At 40.4% G+C, this 16,938-nt stretch overlaps 1 protein-coding gene and 1 long non-coding RNA gene across 3 annotated transcripts; both read left to right on the forward strand.

Moving 5' to 3' along the window:
* The first annotated feature begins 754 nt into the window (after positions 1–754).
* LOC127920082 (uncharacterized) lies at positions 755–8,499 on the forward strand. 2 transcript variants are annotated; one of them, XR_008105061.1, is made up of 3 exons: positions 755–812; positions 2,839–3,078; positions 8,227–8,499. It is a non-coding gene; the product is annotated as an uncharacterized LOC127920082 (long non-coding RNA). The 2 variants fall into 2 exon arrangements; XR_008105062.1 differs by lacking the exon at positions 755–812 and adding an exon at positions 1,203–1,261.
* A 538-nt stretch (positions 8,500–9,037) lies between these two features.
* LOC127920081 (zinc finger protein 135-like) lies at positions 9,038–16,745 on the forward strand (the record flags this gene model as incomplete). Its single annotated transcript, XM_052503897.1, has 2 exons — positions 9,038–10,382; positions 16,421–16,745. A coding segment is annotated over one exon (762 nt), but the record flags the coding sequence as incomplete, so codon positions are not given.
* Between the last annotated feature and the right edge of the window lie 193 nt (positions 16,746–16,938).

Raw genomic sequence — 16,938 nt, forward strand, 5'->3', positions numbered from 1 at the left:
TGCCTTATTGGAATGGATTTATTGATAATATCTGTTAGAAAAAGTTTGGATGTTGCCACAAACATACCTACTTGTTAACACAATTAAGGAAGTTTCCTTTAAAATTATTCATAAATATTATCCTGCCAACCACAATATGAAGAAGTTTAAGGAAAACATCAACTCAAATTGTTCCTTTTGTAATGACCACCCAGAAACAGTGTTGCATCTTTTTTGGCATTGTATGCATGTAAGAAAACTGTGGCAAGACATCAGTAGGTTTATAATTGAACACATTTATGAAGATTTTACACTATTGTGGAGAGATGGACTGTTTGGATTCTTTACATACAATAGAAATAAGCTGAAACATTTTTATGTAATTAATTTCATTGGCCAAATTTCATGTCAATTTACAAACAGAAAACCACATTTTCGTACCCTACAAAAGGACATTGAACTGTATTTTAAGATGGTTAAATGCTCTACTAACAAAAAAAGCTGTTAGAATTGTAAGTATATGCAGGTCCTTGTGTAATTGTAATGTGATATTGCAACCCCTAGCTCGATTGTCTATTGTTTGTAATCTATGTTTTGATGTCGTTGTTCCACCTCCCCTTTTCGGCAAAGGAAATGTATTTTCTTCTACAGTTTACTAACCTTACAGTAGGTGGCGGCAGACACGTTATGTTTGTGTAAATGTCAGTATAGCAGAGAATAAGATGATGCTTTTGAACATGTCATAGTGGGGAACAGGAAGTTCCGGGTCGAAACGACAGAACTGTGTTGTTATGTCGATAGTGGTTGTGTCCGTTTCAAATGTATCATTGTAGGTATGTAATAGCATGTTTAAACTGGCTAATGTCGAGAGAATATATAACACGCTCGGTAACAAATCAGTTAATGTATTATCACGTTTGGTAAAGGTTTTAATTGTTTGTGTTATTTTGGGGTCAAACCGAGTGAGTGAAGAACGTGTAAAAAAATATTTTCAACATAGACTTTGGGTTTGTCTGAGTGCATGTACATCATTTTCCACTTATTTGAGGTTCGTTTTTACATGTTCTTGGTTTTGTGTAAAATGATGGAAAAGCTGGTAATTGAGGGAAGCTAACTCGCGAGTTTATCCTTCACTCGCGATTTGGATGGAGAGGCCAACTGCATGGTCAAATGGCGTCGATTAATGGGTGTTCTAGGAGTTTGCTCGTGTCAAACTCATTCCATGGAGGACCAAGTGTCTGCGGGTTTTCGCTCCACCCTTGTACTTGATTAATGAATTAAGGTCACTAATTAGAAAGGAACTCCCCTCATCTGATTGTATAAGTTTTAATTGAAATGGGGGAAAAAACCGAGGAGACTCGGCCCTCAATGGAATGAGTTTGACACCCCTGAAACAATGGAAAAGGAGAGAGTTTGAGAAGCAACAGCTGTGCTGGAATGCGATCAATGTGGGGGACAGTTCTGATGATATGGAGTGGGAGGATGAGGGCCTAGTATTTGAATGGTCTGTAGTGGAAAGACAGGAAGAACAGAGATAATGATACTGGAAGCAGGGGTGCATGTAGTATAGTAACTAGAGGCCCAAGGTAGGGAACTAGAGTAATAATGTGGAAAGTTGGGATGGTGTTTGAGGAAACCACAGGGCCTCATTTACACCCTGATTAACCAAGGCCATAAAAAGAGTTGAAGTTAAACTGGGCTGCATCCATGTAAATGAGAACTTGTTCTGAACTAGCCTACCTGGTTAAATAAAGGTGAAATAAAAATTGAAAGTGGTAGATTGTTAATATCTTGTGCTGGTCAGGTTCAGGAAGGGAAGATTCTTCAAATGGAAAATCATAATGGGACGAAGCTCAGAAGCCATGACCCTGGAGCTGATGCTACATTGAAGGGAGTAATAATCTCTGAGGTCCCAATATCTATGTCCATGGATGATATTGTTAAAGAACATGTGAAGGGAGACAGAGTGGTTGAAGCCTAAAGGTTGATCAGTAGGAAAGAGGGTTAAAGAAGTGAAGCCTCTCTCATTCAACCAATCAAATGTATTTATCGGAGCTTCAGTAATTCCCTTCAGTGATGTTGAGGTGTTAGAAGGTTTTGTCTGGAAAAGTACAGAATAGGATTCCTTAGCTTCAATGTCAGAGATTTTGACCCAGCCTCCTCATTCAACCAATCATTTATTCCCTTCTTACATCAGCTGTGTTTATGTACAGAAAAGCAGGTCTGGGAAATTTTCTATTTAACACATCATGCCACAAAAATGGGAATCATAAAAGTCCATCTTTTTGTATGCTCAAAGAATTGGACATGAGCTGTTCAGTGAAAAGATGTGCCAAGTGTGGTGGGGAACATGATTACAGTGAATGTTGGAGCAATGTGACAGTTAAGTGTTGCAATTGTGTGGAGGACAGACAGAGCAGCATTTGGTGGATGCCAGGTGCAGAGAGATGCTCAGATATATAGAATCTGTCATGATGTATCATATGCAGAGGCTGTAAGACAGACTGGTGGAACGACAGTGCAGACTGATGGAGCTTAATACAGTGAAGACAAGGTTATTCATAAAATAGTACATAGTGCTGCCTGAAACATACTGTGATCTTGTACTAAATGGTTGTTGAGTCATTTATGCATTTATGTGAATTTAGGAAATCTACTATAGATTAAGTGCACTTATGTTGTGCAATTTAAAATGTGTACTTTGTGTCTAACGTGAATTAATGTTTTGTCAGGGATTATCTACCCGATCTACTGAAATGAGATAATTGAACATGAAAAAAGAGAAAATATTTTTACAGAATAAAGTGCCAGAACTGTCAAGAAAATAACTTTTGTTTCTGTTTGTCTTTATTACTACAGACCTTAATCTGAGGCCAGTAACATCAACAGTGAGGACAAACCCAGCCTGCCACTCTCCTTCCACACTGAGTAGGAACCTACAGTCACTGGGTCCTGATTGTGACAGTGGAGCCCAGTTTGCTCTGCAGGATCCAGAGATGGCATCAGTGAAGCTGGAAGACTGCAGTCAAACACTGGAGCTGAATGTCAACATTAAAGATGAAGAAGAGGAGGAGGAGATTAGGACAACTGTTAGTCACGGTAAGAGCTGGTTCTATCTATAAGTTATCTTCATATATTAGACCTCCATAAGTTATGACCAGTCTATTGCTAGGTTGAATTCTGTAATTCTGACATCACACATCCCTGAACAACTCAAGACTTCACAGCGAAGCAAAACATTTAAAAACTTGTCACGCCTGCCTTTGCCCACACATTGTCTCAAGAACGTTGAAAATGTTTAATACCCTCAATCACCAAGTTAGGCATACAGGAAACACTGTGCACCTGATTTATATTTCTGTCACCTTGGTTAGATGATCGCTGCACTGCGCCCGGCCCGCCACAGGAGCCACTGTTTGGGTGCGATGAGGATATCCCTACCGGCCAAACCCTAAACCGGACGATGCTAGGCCAATTGTGTGCTGCCCACAGACCCCCGGTCGCGGCCTAGGAAGTCACAGAGCCTGGGCGCATCTTTTATCCCACAACCCAGAGTCTCTGGTGGCACAGGTGGTACACTTACATTGTTAACCACTGCGCCAACCGGGATTTTCTAGGCCAAGACTCAAAAGGGTTTATCTAATGATGGGGAATTAGCCTGTAAGGCCCTCAAAAAATAAAATGATCAACTTGGATTAGCTAACACAACATGCCATTGGATCACAGGAGTGATGGTTGCTGATAATGGGCCTCTGTTCACCTATGTAGATATTCCATAAAATATCTGCCGTTTCCAGCTACAATAGTCATTTACAACAATAACAATGTCTTCACTGTATTTCTGATCAATTTGATGTTATTTTAATGGACAAACAATGTGCTTTTCTTTCAAAACAAGGACATTTCTACGTGACCCCAGACGTTTGAACAGTAGTGGATATTTAATATTTTGTATATATCAAGTTGTAGAAACATCTCAAGGATGATTATTGGAAACAGGAAGCATCTGAACTCAATTTTGAGTCTCTTGTTTTTTTTGTTTTTATACATTTGCAAAAATGTCTAAACCTGTTTTCACTTTGTCATTATGGGGTATTGTGTGTAGATTGCTGAGGATATTTTTTTTATTTAATTATAGAATTAGGCTGTAACATAACAATGTGGAAAAAGTCAAGGGATCTGAATACTTTCCGAGGGCACTGTCAGACCCCTTCCCATTTCTCCCATTTTGGTACGTTACAGCCAGTTCATTCTAAGCCTGATGACATGTTTTTCCTCTAAAATTGATTACAATAAAATCTGACATCACAATATCCCATAATGACATCACAATATCCCATAATGACATCACAATACCCCATAATGACAAAGCCAAAACAGGTTTTTAGAAATTCTTGCAAATGTAATTTTTTAAAAAAAAAGCTTTTTTTACCTAAGTTTTCAGACCCTTTGCTATGAGATGATCCTTGAGATGTTTCTACAACTTGGAGTCCAGCTGTGGTAAATTCAATTGATTGGACATGATTTGGACAGGCACACACCTGTCTATGTCAGGTCCCACATTTGACACTGCATGTCAGAGTTAAAACCAAGTCATGAGGTGGAAGGATTTGTCCAACTGGGCAAGTGACAGGATTTTGTGTGGCACAGATCTGAGAGACAGGTACCAAAACATTTCTGCAGCATTAAAGTACCCCAAAACACCAGTCTCAATGAACAGTTTGAAGAGGCGACTTCCGGGAGCATCCAAACTATTCTGGTTGGGGGAGACTGTCTTCAATGGAGAGATCTTCCAGAAGGACAACCATCTCTGCAGCACTCCACTAATTTGGAGAGTGCCCAGACAAGACTCTTCCTATGAGCTTGGCCACCCAAATACAATGAGCAAACTGAGAATTAGAATAACAACTATAACAAGTCCACAATGTTCTGAATCACTTTGACATTATTTGATTGGACAAAAAATGTGCTATTCTTTAAAAAACATGGACATTTGTAACTTTAGAATTTATTCATTTATTTCACCACTAATGGTAGTGTATTTAAAAAAAAAAATGTAACCTTTATTTCACTTTCTTAGCATACTGGTAATTGTCCGGAATTTCCGATGACTGACGTGCCCAAAGTAAACTGCCCAGAAGCTAGGATATGCATATACTTGATAGCATTGGATAGAAAACACTCTGAAGTTTCTAAAACTGAAAAAATAATGTCTGTGGGTATAACAGAACTGATATGACAGGCGAAAACCTTGAGTAAAATCCATCCGGAATTTTCAATTCTTGAGGTCACAGATTTTTTCAATGCTTGCCTATGGGATATTCAAATTGATAGGACCCAGATTGCAGTTAATTTGGCTTCCACTAGATGTCAACAGTCTTTAGAAAGGGTTTCATGCTTGTTTTTGAAAAATGAGTATTTGTAGTTTTTCCAAGATGTCCCCCATTAGAAAGGTAGTCATGTTGCACGCATCAACGAGAGTGCGCTCTTCGTTATTTATCTTTGCTATTGAACACACTATTCTCCGTCTTAAATATTATTGTTTATTTACATATTAGAATACCTGAGGATTAATTGGAAACTTTGTTTGATTTTTTTGGACGATCTTTACCGGTAACCTTTAGGATTCGTTTGTGTGTATGTTGAACGAGTCACCTACTGAATCAAGCGTGCCATCTAAACTGATACTTTTGGGATATAATGAAGGATATTATCGAACAAAAACAACCATTCATTGTGTAGCTGGGACCCTTGGGATTGCAATCAGAGGAAGATCTTTAAAGGTAAGTGATTTATTTAATTGCTGTCTGTGATTTTGTGACGCCTGTGCTGGTTGAAAAAGTATTTTGACGTGGGGAGCTGTCCTCACATAATCGCGTGGTATGCTTTCTCCGTAAAGCCTTTTTCAAATCTGACAACGCAGTTGGATTAACAAGAAGCTTTTAAATTATGTAAGACACTTATATATCACCAGATGTTGTCGTAGGTGTCCTGCTAGCGTTTGGACATGCACCCAAACAGGTTAACTAGGCAAGTCAGTTAGGAACAAATTCTTATTTTCAATGATGGCCTCGGAACATTGGGTTAACTGCCTTGCTCAGGGGCAGAACGACAGATTTTTACCTTGTCAGCTCATTTTGATCTTGCAACCTTCGGTTGCTCTAAACCACTAGGCTACCTGTCACCCGGTATGGCCAGAAGAGGACTGGTCACCACTCTGAGCCTGGTTCCTCTCTCGGTTTCTTCCTAGGTTCCTGCTTTCTAGGGAGTTTTTTTGTGGCCACTGTGCTTCTACATGTATTCTTTTGTCTGTACAAATGAAGTGGAACGTAGCTACCTTTCACGTGAGCGCGCCAGACCGAGGCTGTGGCACTCTGCCAGACCACTCACTCATAGAGCCCTTATGAGCCCCCCCCTTTAGAGTAGAATCCTCAAAACAGGTTCTAAATACTGTTGACATCTAGTGGAAGCCTTGGGAAGTTAAAAATAACTAACATCACACGGTATCTTCAATAGGAGCTGAGTTGAATAACTACAAACCTCAGATTTCCCACTTCCTGGTAGGATTTTTTTCTCAGGATTTTACCTGCCATATGAGTTCTGTTATACTCACAGACACCATTCAAACAGTTTTAGAAACGTCAGAGTGTTTTCTATCCAAATGTTGTATTTATATGCATATTCTAGCTTTTTTGGCTGAGTAGCAGGCAGCTTAATTTGGGCACGTTTTTCATACAAGCTACCCAATACAAAGAAGTTAACTTCACTAGGGTAGGGGGCAGCATTTGGAATTTTGGATGAAAAGCGTGCCCAAATTAAACTGCCTGCTACTCGGGCCCATAAGCTAGGATATGCATATAATTAGTCGATTTGGATAGAAAACACTGTTAAAATAATGACTGAGTATAACAGAACTGATATGGCAGGCGAAAACCAGAGGAAAATCCAACCAGGAAGTACTATTATTTTGAACCACTGTTTTTCCATTGAAAGCCTATCCACCATACAAAGACTTAGGACCCAGTGGAAATCTGTCTTCCTCAACATGTGAACAGTCTTTAGGCAGTGTTTCAGATCTCTATGGCTTCCTCAACACGTGACCAGTCTTTAGGCATTGTTTCAGGCTTTTACTCTGAAAAATGAGGGAGATACACCGCTTTCAATGAGAGGACAGTGGAAATTTCCATCCATGAGCCAGGCACGTGATCGGGAGCGCGCATTTCTTGTTTACCTTTTTCCATTGACGAAGCTTTTGTCCGGTTGAAATATTATTGATTATTTATGACAAAGGCAACCTAAAGATTGATTTTAAACATCGTTTGACATGTTTCTACTATCTTTTATTGTGTTTTTTTACTTTTCGAGAGTGCTTATTGTGCCTTTGGATTTCTGAACTAAACGCACCAACAAAACTGAGGTATTTGGACATAAAGATTAACTTTATCGAAGAAAACAAACATTTGTTGTCGAACATGGAGACCTGGGAGTGCCACCAGATGAAGATCATCAAAGGAAAGTGATTAATTTTAATGCTATTTCTGACTTTTGTGAAGCTCTCCTTGGTTGGAAAATGGCTGTATGGGTTTCTGTGTCTAGTCACTGAACTAACATAATCGCAGAGTGTGCTTTCGCCGTAAAGCCTTTTTGAAATCTGACACAGCGGTTGCATTAATGAGAAGTTTATCTGTATTTGTATGTTTAACACTTGTATCTTTTATCAATGTTTATGATGAGTATTTCTGTTTTTTGATGTGGCTCTCTACTTTCATCGGATGTTTGTTTGAGACAATGCAATTCTGAACACAACACAACAATTTCAAATGGGGTTTTTGGACATAAAGATTAACTTTATCGAACAAAACACACATTTATTGTGTAACATGAAGTCCTGTGAGTGCCATCTGATGAAGATCATCAAAGGTTAGTGATTAATTTAATCGCTATTTCTGACTTTTATGAGACCTCTCCTTGGCTGGAAAATGACTGTATGGTTTTCTGTGACTAGGTGCTGACCTAACATAATCGTTTGGTGTGCTTTCGCCGTAAAGCCTATTTGAAATCGAACACTGTGGCTGGATTTATAAGAAGTTTATCTTTAAAATGGTGTAAAATCATTTTAATTATGGGATTTGAACCAGACAGGTTAAGCACTTTGTGACAACTACTGATGTAAAAAGTGCTTCATAAAATACATTTGATTAACATGTATATCACACCAACTGACTGTTTTTTCTGTTGTTCACACAGGATACCATGTTGAGACATTCTCCACATCCAAAGAGCAACAGCAGGAAGATCAGAGAGCAAAGAGGTCTCATCATTGCCCACATTGTGAAGAGATTTTCCCATTTCTATCAAAGCTAAAAATACACCTAAGAAATACACACAGGAGAGAAGCCTTTCTTCTGCCCTGACTGTGGAACTCGTTTCTCTCAGCTTTCCCACTTAAAATCACATGAACGTATACATACAGGAGAGAAGCCTTTCTTCTGCTCTGACTGTGGGGAGAGTTTCTCTCAGCTGGGCACCTTAAAAACACACCAACGTATACACACAGGAGCAAAGCCTTATTCCTGCTCTGACTGTGGAAAATGTTTTAAAACATCAAATGTGTTAAAACGTCATCAGAGAACACACACAGGAGAGAAGCCTTTCTTCTGCCCTGACTGTGGAACTAGTTTCTCTCAGCTTTCCCACTTAAAATCACATGAACGTATACATACAGGGGAGAAGCCATACTCTGCTCTGACTGTGGAAAATGCTTCACAACATCAACATATCTAAAAGTTCATCAGAGAACACACACAGGAGAGAAGCCATACTCCTGCTCTGACTGTGGAAAATGCTTCAAAACATCAACATATCTAAAGGTTCATCAGAGAACACACACAGGAGAAAAGCCTTATTACTGCTCTGACTGTGGAAAACGTTTTAAAACATCAAATGAGCTAAAAGTTCACCAGAGAACACACACAGGAGAGAAGCCTTACGTCTGCTCTGACTGTGGAAAATGCTTCACAACATCAACATATCTAAAAGTTCATAAAAACACAGAACACACACAGGAGAGAAGCCTTATTACTGCTCTGACTGTGGAAAACGTTTTAAAACATCAAATGAGCTAAAAGTTCACCAGAGAACACACACAGGAGAGAAGCCTTACGTCTGCTCTGACTGTGGGACGAGTTTCTCTCACCAGAGCAACTTAAAAACACACCAACTTATACACACAGGAGAGAAGCCTTACTTCTGCTCTGACTGTGGAAAATGCTTCAAAACATCAACTGAGCTAAAACTTCACCAGAGGACACACACAGGAGAGAAGCCTTACGTCTGCTCTGACTGTGGGGTTAGTTTCTCTCGACTGGATACCTTAAAAACACACCAACGTATCCATACAGGAGAGAAGCCTTACTACTGCTCTGACTGTGGGGCGAGTTTCTCTCAAAAGACCAACTTAAAAGTTCACCAGAGAACACACACAGGAGAGAAGCCTTATTACTGCTCTGAGTGTGGAACTAGTTTCTCTAAATTTTCCATCTTAAAAACACATGAACGTATACATACAGGAGAGAAGCCTTATGTCTGCTCTGACTGTGGAAAATGCTTAAAAACATCAAGTTATCTAAAAGTTCATCAGAGAACACACACAGGAGAGAAGCCTTATTCCTGCTCTGACTGTGGAAAACGTTTTAAAACATCAACTGAGCTAAAAGTTCACCAGAGAACACACACAGGAGAGAAGCCTTACTTCTGCTCTGACTGTGGGAAGAGTTTCTCTCACCAGAGCAACTTAAAAACACACCAATGTATACATTAACTTCATGTGGGTACCTGGGACGGTTGCGTCCCACCTGGTCAACATCCGGTGAAATTGCAGAGTGACCGATTCAAATTTAATTACTATAAACATTTACATTTCATGAAATCACAAGTGTAATACATCAAAATAAAGCTTAACTTGTTAATCTAGCCGCCATGTCATATTTCAAAAAGGCTTTAAGGCGAAAGCAAACCATGCGATTATCTGAGGACGGCGCTCAGCACACAAAACATTACATACAGTTACCAGCCAAGTAGACTAGTCACGAAAGTCAGAAATATGATGATCTTCATATGGTTGCACTCACAACACTCCCAGTTACACAATAAAGGTTCATTTTGTTCGATAAAGTCCCTCTTTATATCTTGAAACCTCCATTTTGTTGGCACATTTTGTTCTGTAATCCAATGGCTTAAATGCGGTCACAAGAGGCAGAAGAAAATTCCAAATAGTATCCGTAAAGTTTGTAGAAACATGTAAAACAATGTTTATAATCAATTCCCAGGTTGTTTTTAGCCTAAATAATCGATAATATTTCAACTGGCAACAACGTCGTCAATATAGAAGAAAAACAAGAAAGGTGCGCTCTGCAGGACCCAGCTCTGGGGACATCCCACTATCCACTGACTCAATGTGGTCATTCTCCTTCATTTTTCAGAATACAAGCCTGAAACAATGTCTAAAGACCGTTCACATCTAGTGTTAGCCATAGGGAACGGAATCTGGGTCTTATCCCTTTAAATGGTGGATAGGCTTTCATTGGAAAAACAGCCATTTCAAAATAATGGCACTTCCTGGATGAATTTTCCTCATGTTTTTGCCTGCCTTTTCAGTTCTGTTATACTCACAGACAATATTTTTTAAGTTTTAGAAACTTTGGAGTGTTGTCTTTCCAATTCTACTAATTGTATGCATTTCCTAGCTTCTGGTCCTGAGTAGCAGGCAGTTTACTTTGGGAACGCTTTTAATCCGGAGGTGAAAATAGTGACCCCTACCCTAGTGAGGTTAAGGAGAAAAGCCTCATCGGTTCTCTGACCAGCTAAGAATAAAGTCACTCCATCACTTAATTCTCATCTCATAAAATAAGTTGTAATTGGATCAAATGAAGAAAGCGTAGAACACTGTAATCCGATTGGTTCTCACTGTGAGAGAACTGTGCAGAGGAGAGGGAGCGTTCTAGATTTTAGCCTCTCTTTACTTTACCAATCAACCTTGTCAGAGTGTTTGAATCTCATCACTTGGCAACTACTTACTACTATTACTTAGCATGTTAGCTACCCTTTCTCCTAAACCCATTTAACTCTATCTTAAACCCCTCACCCCTAACCAAGCTAACGTCAGCAACAACAAATTGGAATTCGTAACATATCATACATATTACAAGTTCGTAACATATTGTATGAATAACAATGCATAAAATAACATACAAATTGTAATTCTTAACATACGATACGTCCTGCAAGTGTTTGAACAACAATTGTAACAAGTTCAAAGATTTACAGTTTGTATAAGGAAATCAGTCAATTGAAATAAATGAGGCCCTAATCTATGTTAGGTTACATTACATTGGACCTCCAATATAAACTAAACATGTAAAGTGTTGGTTTCATGAGCTGAAATAAAAAGATCCAGCACAAAAAGCTAATGTCTCTCAAATGTTGTGCACAACTTTGTTTATATATACTGTTCGTGAGCAGTTCAGTATAATACGTTTTGCTCTGAGACCAGGTTGTCCCTCTGCAGTATTCTGTGGGAAGGAGCTAGTAGACACTTTTTTATTGAACCTTTATTTAACTAGGCAAGTCAGTTAAGAACAAATTCTTAATTACAATGATGGCCTAGGAACAGTTGGTAAACTGCCTTGTTCAGAGGCAGAACAACATAGTTTTACCTTGTCAGCTCGGGGACCTTTTGGTTACTGGCCCAACGCTCTAACCACAAGTCTACCTTCCGCCCCTAACATGTATCAGATAGAGATGGTGTGATGATCACTTTTCACCACTAGTTTGGGGGGATTATTTTACAACTTTATTTAATGATACACAGTTTATGAAATGAATCCATGTGTTTATTAATTGTCTTTAAAACTAGATGAGTTATTTTAGTTACTGATCATGAATGTGTTTGGATAACTGCATTGAAGCAAACTTTATTGATCTGCCAATGAAAAATAAAGTTACATGAATATGTACTGGTCAACCTCTTCTTCTCTTTAGTATTCAGTTCTTCATATTAGATCTGACAGTATGAATGGTTCTTATGGTTGTATTCAGTTCTTCATATTAGATCTGACAGTATGAATGGTTCTTATGGTTGTATTCATTCATATTAGATCTGACAGTATGAATGGTTCTTATGGTTGTATTCAGTTCTTCATATTAGATCTGACAGTATGAATGGTTCTTATGGTTGTATTCAGTTCTTCATATTAGATCTGACAGTATGAATGGTTCTTATGGGCTGAGTGCCTGGAGTGTTTTTGTATGACTACAGTCAGGAGTTCACTCTGACCCTGTGATGTCACCAGCACATTAAGTACATTCATCTTAAGATAGCCAGGTGAGACAACCACATATCACAGTAAATACATTTCTCCTCAATTTTCCAGTGTCACTTATTATTATTATTAGTAGTAGTGGTATTATTTGGGGGGGTACTCTTTAAAGACGTAAGGTTTCAGACCTTGTTGGGCAGATGGGAAGGGACTCTGCTGTCCTTGCATCAGAAGGAAGCTGGTGCCACCATTGGGGTACCAGGACAGAGAAGTGCTTTGACTGGGCTGAGAGGGAGCTTGACCTGTAGCAGTGGGACGGCCATGAGACCAGAGGTAGCAGAACTGAGTGCTCGGGTTGGGATACAGGGTTTGAGCCTGAAGGTAGAGATGGGGCAGTTCCTCTTGCTGCACCGTAATTAAACACCATTGTCTTGTAGTGGATGTGAGCTTCGACTGGAAGCCAGTGGAATGTACGGAGGAGCAGGGTGACATGAGGGATCTTGGGAAGGTTAAACACCCAGACGCACTGCAGTGTTCTAGATAAGTTCAGTGGAGACCCATCATTCAGGGCAGGTGAGCCACCTGTTTTAAGCCCCACAGTTATAGCGATAAAACAGTGTGAAATAAATTATCTGTTCGACCATGTCAAAATCTGAGCTAGCAGTCATCATCATGAATCAAGTCGACAATCTACTGGCAAATCCTTTTTTATCTTTGTCATATGAAGAGAAATAATGAGAAATTATAGATAAAATGTATCGGTGCTCATCGGCCATTGGACACAAACATCACACAACAAATTGCAAATTCAACAATGAGTGGTTTGGAAAGAATCAGTGGCTAACTGCAAACATTGCAAAGCCATCATTAGCCTGCTATTCAGTGGAGTGGCTGTGTGGTCCCAAGTCTAAGATTAAGGGGCTCTTTTCCTAGTTTAAAACTGTAAACATTCAACATTGGCCTGAAGTTGGTGAGGGAGATAAAAGTCTCCAACTTCAGCGATTTTGCAATTCGTTCCAGTCACAGGCAGCAGAGTACTGGAACGAAAGGCGGCCAAATGAGGTGTTGGCTTTAGGGATGATCAGTGAGATACACCTGCTGGAGCGCGTGCTACGGATGGGTGTTGCCATCGTGACCAGTGAACTGAGATAAGGCGGAGCTTTACCTAGCATGGACTTGTAAATGACCTGGAGCCAGTGGGTCTGGCGACGAATATGTAGTGAGGGCCAGCCGACTAGAGCATACAAGTCGCAGTGGTGGGTGGTATAAGGTGCTTTAGTGACAAAACGGATGGCACTGTGATAGACTGCATCCAGTTTGCTGAGTAGAGTGTTGGAAGCCATTTTGTAGATGACATCGCCGAAGTCGAGGATCGGTAGGATAGTCAGTTTTACTAGGGTAAGCTTGGCAGCGTGAGTGAAGGAGGCTTTGTTGCGGAATAGAAAGCCGACTCTGGATTTGATTTTTGATTGGAGATGTTTGATGTGAGTCTGAAGGAGAGTTTGCAGTCTAGCCAGACACCTAGGTACTTATAGATGTCCACATATTCAAGGTTGGAACCATCCAGGGTGGTGATGCTAGTCGGGCATGCGGGTGCAGGCAGCGATCGGTTGAAAAGCATGCATTTGGTTTTACTCGCGTTTAAGAGCAGTTGGAGGCCACGGAAGGAGTGCTGTATGGCATTGAAGCTCGTTTGGAGGTTTGATAGCACAGTGTCCAATGACGGGCCGAAAGTATATAGAATGGTGTCGTCTGCGTAGAGGTGGATCAGGGAATCGCCCGCAGCAAGAGCAACATCATTGATATATACAGAGAAAAGAGTCGGCCCGAGAATTGAACCCTGTGGCACCCCCATAGAGACTGCCAGAGGACCGGACAGCATGCCCTCTGATTTGACACACTGAACTCTGTCTGCAAAGTAATTGGTGAACCAGGCAAGGCAGTCATCCGAAAAACCGAGGCTGTTGAGTCTGCCGATAAGAATTTGGTGATTGACAGAGTCGAAAGCCTTGGCGAGGTCGATGAAGACGGCTGCACAGTACTGTCTTTTATCGATGGCGGTTATGATATCATTTAGTACCTTGAGTGTGGCTGAGGTGCACCCGTGACCGGCTCGGAAACCAGATTGCACAGCGGAGAAGGTACGGTGGGATTCGAGATGGTCAGTGACCTGTTTGTTGACTTGGCTTTCGAAGACCTTAGATAGGCAGGGCAGGATGGATATAGGTCTATAGCAGTTTGGGTCCAGGGTGTCTCCTCCTTTGAAGAGGGGGATGACTGCGGCAGCTTTCCAATCCTTGGGGATCTCAGACGATATGAAAGAGAGGTTGAACAGGCTGGTGATAGGGGTTGCGACAATGGCGGCAGATAGTTTCAGAAATAGCGGGTCCAGATTGTCAAGCCCAGCTGATTTGTACGGGTCCAGGTTACATACAGGGGAGAAGCCTTATTCCTGCTCTGACTGTGGAAAATACTTCACAACATCAGCATATCTAAAAGTTCATCAGAGAACACACACAGGGGAGAAGCCATACTCCTGCTCTGACTGTGGAAAATGCTTCAAAACATCAACATATCTAAAGGTTCATCAGAGAACACACACAGGAGAAAAGCCTTATTACTGCTCTGACTGTGGAAAACATTTTAAAACATCAAATGAGCTAAAAGTTCACCAGAGAACACACACAGGAGAGAAGCCTTACGTCTGCTCTGACTGTGGAAAATGCTTCACAACATCAACATATCTAAAAGTTCATCAGAGAACACACACAGGAGAGAAGCCTTATTACTGCTCTGACTGTGGAAAACGTTTTAAAACATCAAATGAGCTAAAAGTTCACCAGAGAACACACACAGGAGAGAAGCCTTACGTCTGCTCTGACTGTGGGACGAGTTTCTCTCACCAGAGCAACTTAAAAACACACCAACTTATACACACTGGTGAGAAGCCGTACTTCTGCTCTGATTGTGGAAAATGCTTCAAAACATCAACTGAGCTAAAAGTTCACCAGAGAACACACACAGGAGAGAAGCCTTATGTCTGCTCTGAATGTGGGGTTAGTTTCTCTCGACTGGATACCTTAAAAACACACCAACGTATCCATACAGGAGAAAAACCTTACTACTGCCCTGACTGTGGGGAGAGATTCTCTCAAAAGACCAACTTAAAAGTTCACCAGAGAACACACACAGGAGACAAGCCGTATTACTGCTCTGAGTGTGGAACTAGTTTCTCTAAATTTTCCATCTTAAAAACACATGAACGTATACATACAGGAGAGAAGCCTTACATCTGCTCTGACTGTGGAAAATACTTCACAACATCAGCATATCTAAAAGTTCATCAGAGAACACACACAGGGGAGAAGCCATACTCCTGCTCTGACTGTGGAAAACGTTTTAAAACATCAACTGAGCTAAAAGTTCACCAGAGGTCACACACAGGAGAGAAGCCTTACTTCTGCTCTGACTGTGGGAAGAGTTTCTCTCACCAGAGCAACTTAAAAACACACCAACGTATACATTAACTTCATGTGGGTACCTGGGACGGTTGCGTCCCACCTGGTCAACATCCGGTGAAATTGCAGAGTGACCAATTCAAATTTAATTACTATAAATATTTACATTTCATGAAATCACAAGTGTAATACATCAAAATAGAGCTTAACTTGTTAATCTAGCCGCCATGTCAGATTTCAAAAAGGCTTTAAGGCGAAAGCAAACCATGCGATTATCTGAGGACGGCGCTCAGCACACAAAACATTACATACAGTTAGTTACCAGCCAAGTAGACTAGTCACGAAAGTCAGAAATATGATGATCTTCATATGGTTGCACTCACAACACTCCCAGTTACACAATAAATGTTCATTTTGTTCGATAAAGTCCCTCTTTATATCTTGAAACCATTTTGTTGGCACATTTTGTTGGCACATTTTGTTCTGTAATCCAATGGCTCAAATGCGGTCACAAGAGGCAGACGAAAATTCCAAATAGTATCCGTAAAGTTTGTAGAAACATGTAAAACGATGTTTATAATCAATCCTCAGGTTGTTTTTAGCCTAAATAACAGATTATATTTAAACTGGAAACAGCGTCGTCAATATAAAAGAACAACAAGAAAGGTGCGCTCTGCAGGACCCAGCTCTGGGGACATCCCACTATCCACTGACTCAATGTGGTCATTCTCCCTAATTTTTCAGAATACAAGCCTGAAACAATGTCTAAAGACTGTTCACATCTAGTGTTAGCCATAGGGAACGGAATCTGGGTCTTATCCCTTTAAATGGTGGATAGGCTTTCATTGGAAAAACAGCCATTTCAAAATAATGGCACTTCCTGGATGAATTTTCCTCATGTTTTTGCCTGCCTTTTCAGTTCTGTTATACTCACAAACAATATTTTTTAAGTTTTAGAAACTTTGGAGTGTTGTCTTTCCAATTCTACTAATTGTATGCATTTCCTAGCTTCTGGTCCTGAGTAGCAGGCAGTTTACTTTGGGAACGCTTTTAATCCGGAGGTGAAAATAGTGACCCCTACCCTAGTGAGGTTAAGGAGAAAAGCCTCATCGGTTCTCTGACCAGCTAAGAATAAAGTCACTCCATCACTTAATTCTCATCTCATAAAAGGGGGAAAGGGGGAA

This window comes from Oncorhynchus keta, unplaced genomic scaffold, assembly GCF_023373465.1.
Source record: "Oncorhynchus keta strain PuntledgeMale-10-30-2019 unplaced genomic scaffold, Oket_V2 Un_contig_18258_pilon_pilon, whole genome shotgun sequence".
NCBI classification, from domain to species: Eukaryota; Metazoa; Chordata; class Actinopteri; order Salmoniformes; family Salmonidae; genus Oncorhynchus; species Oncorhynchus keta.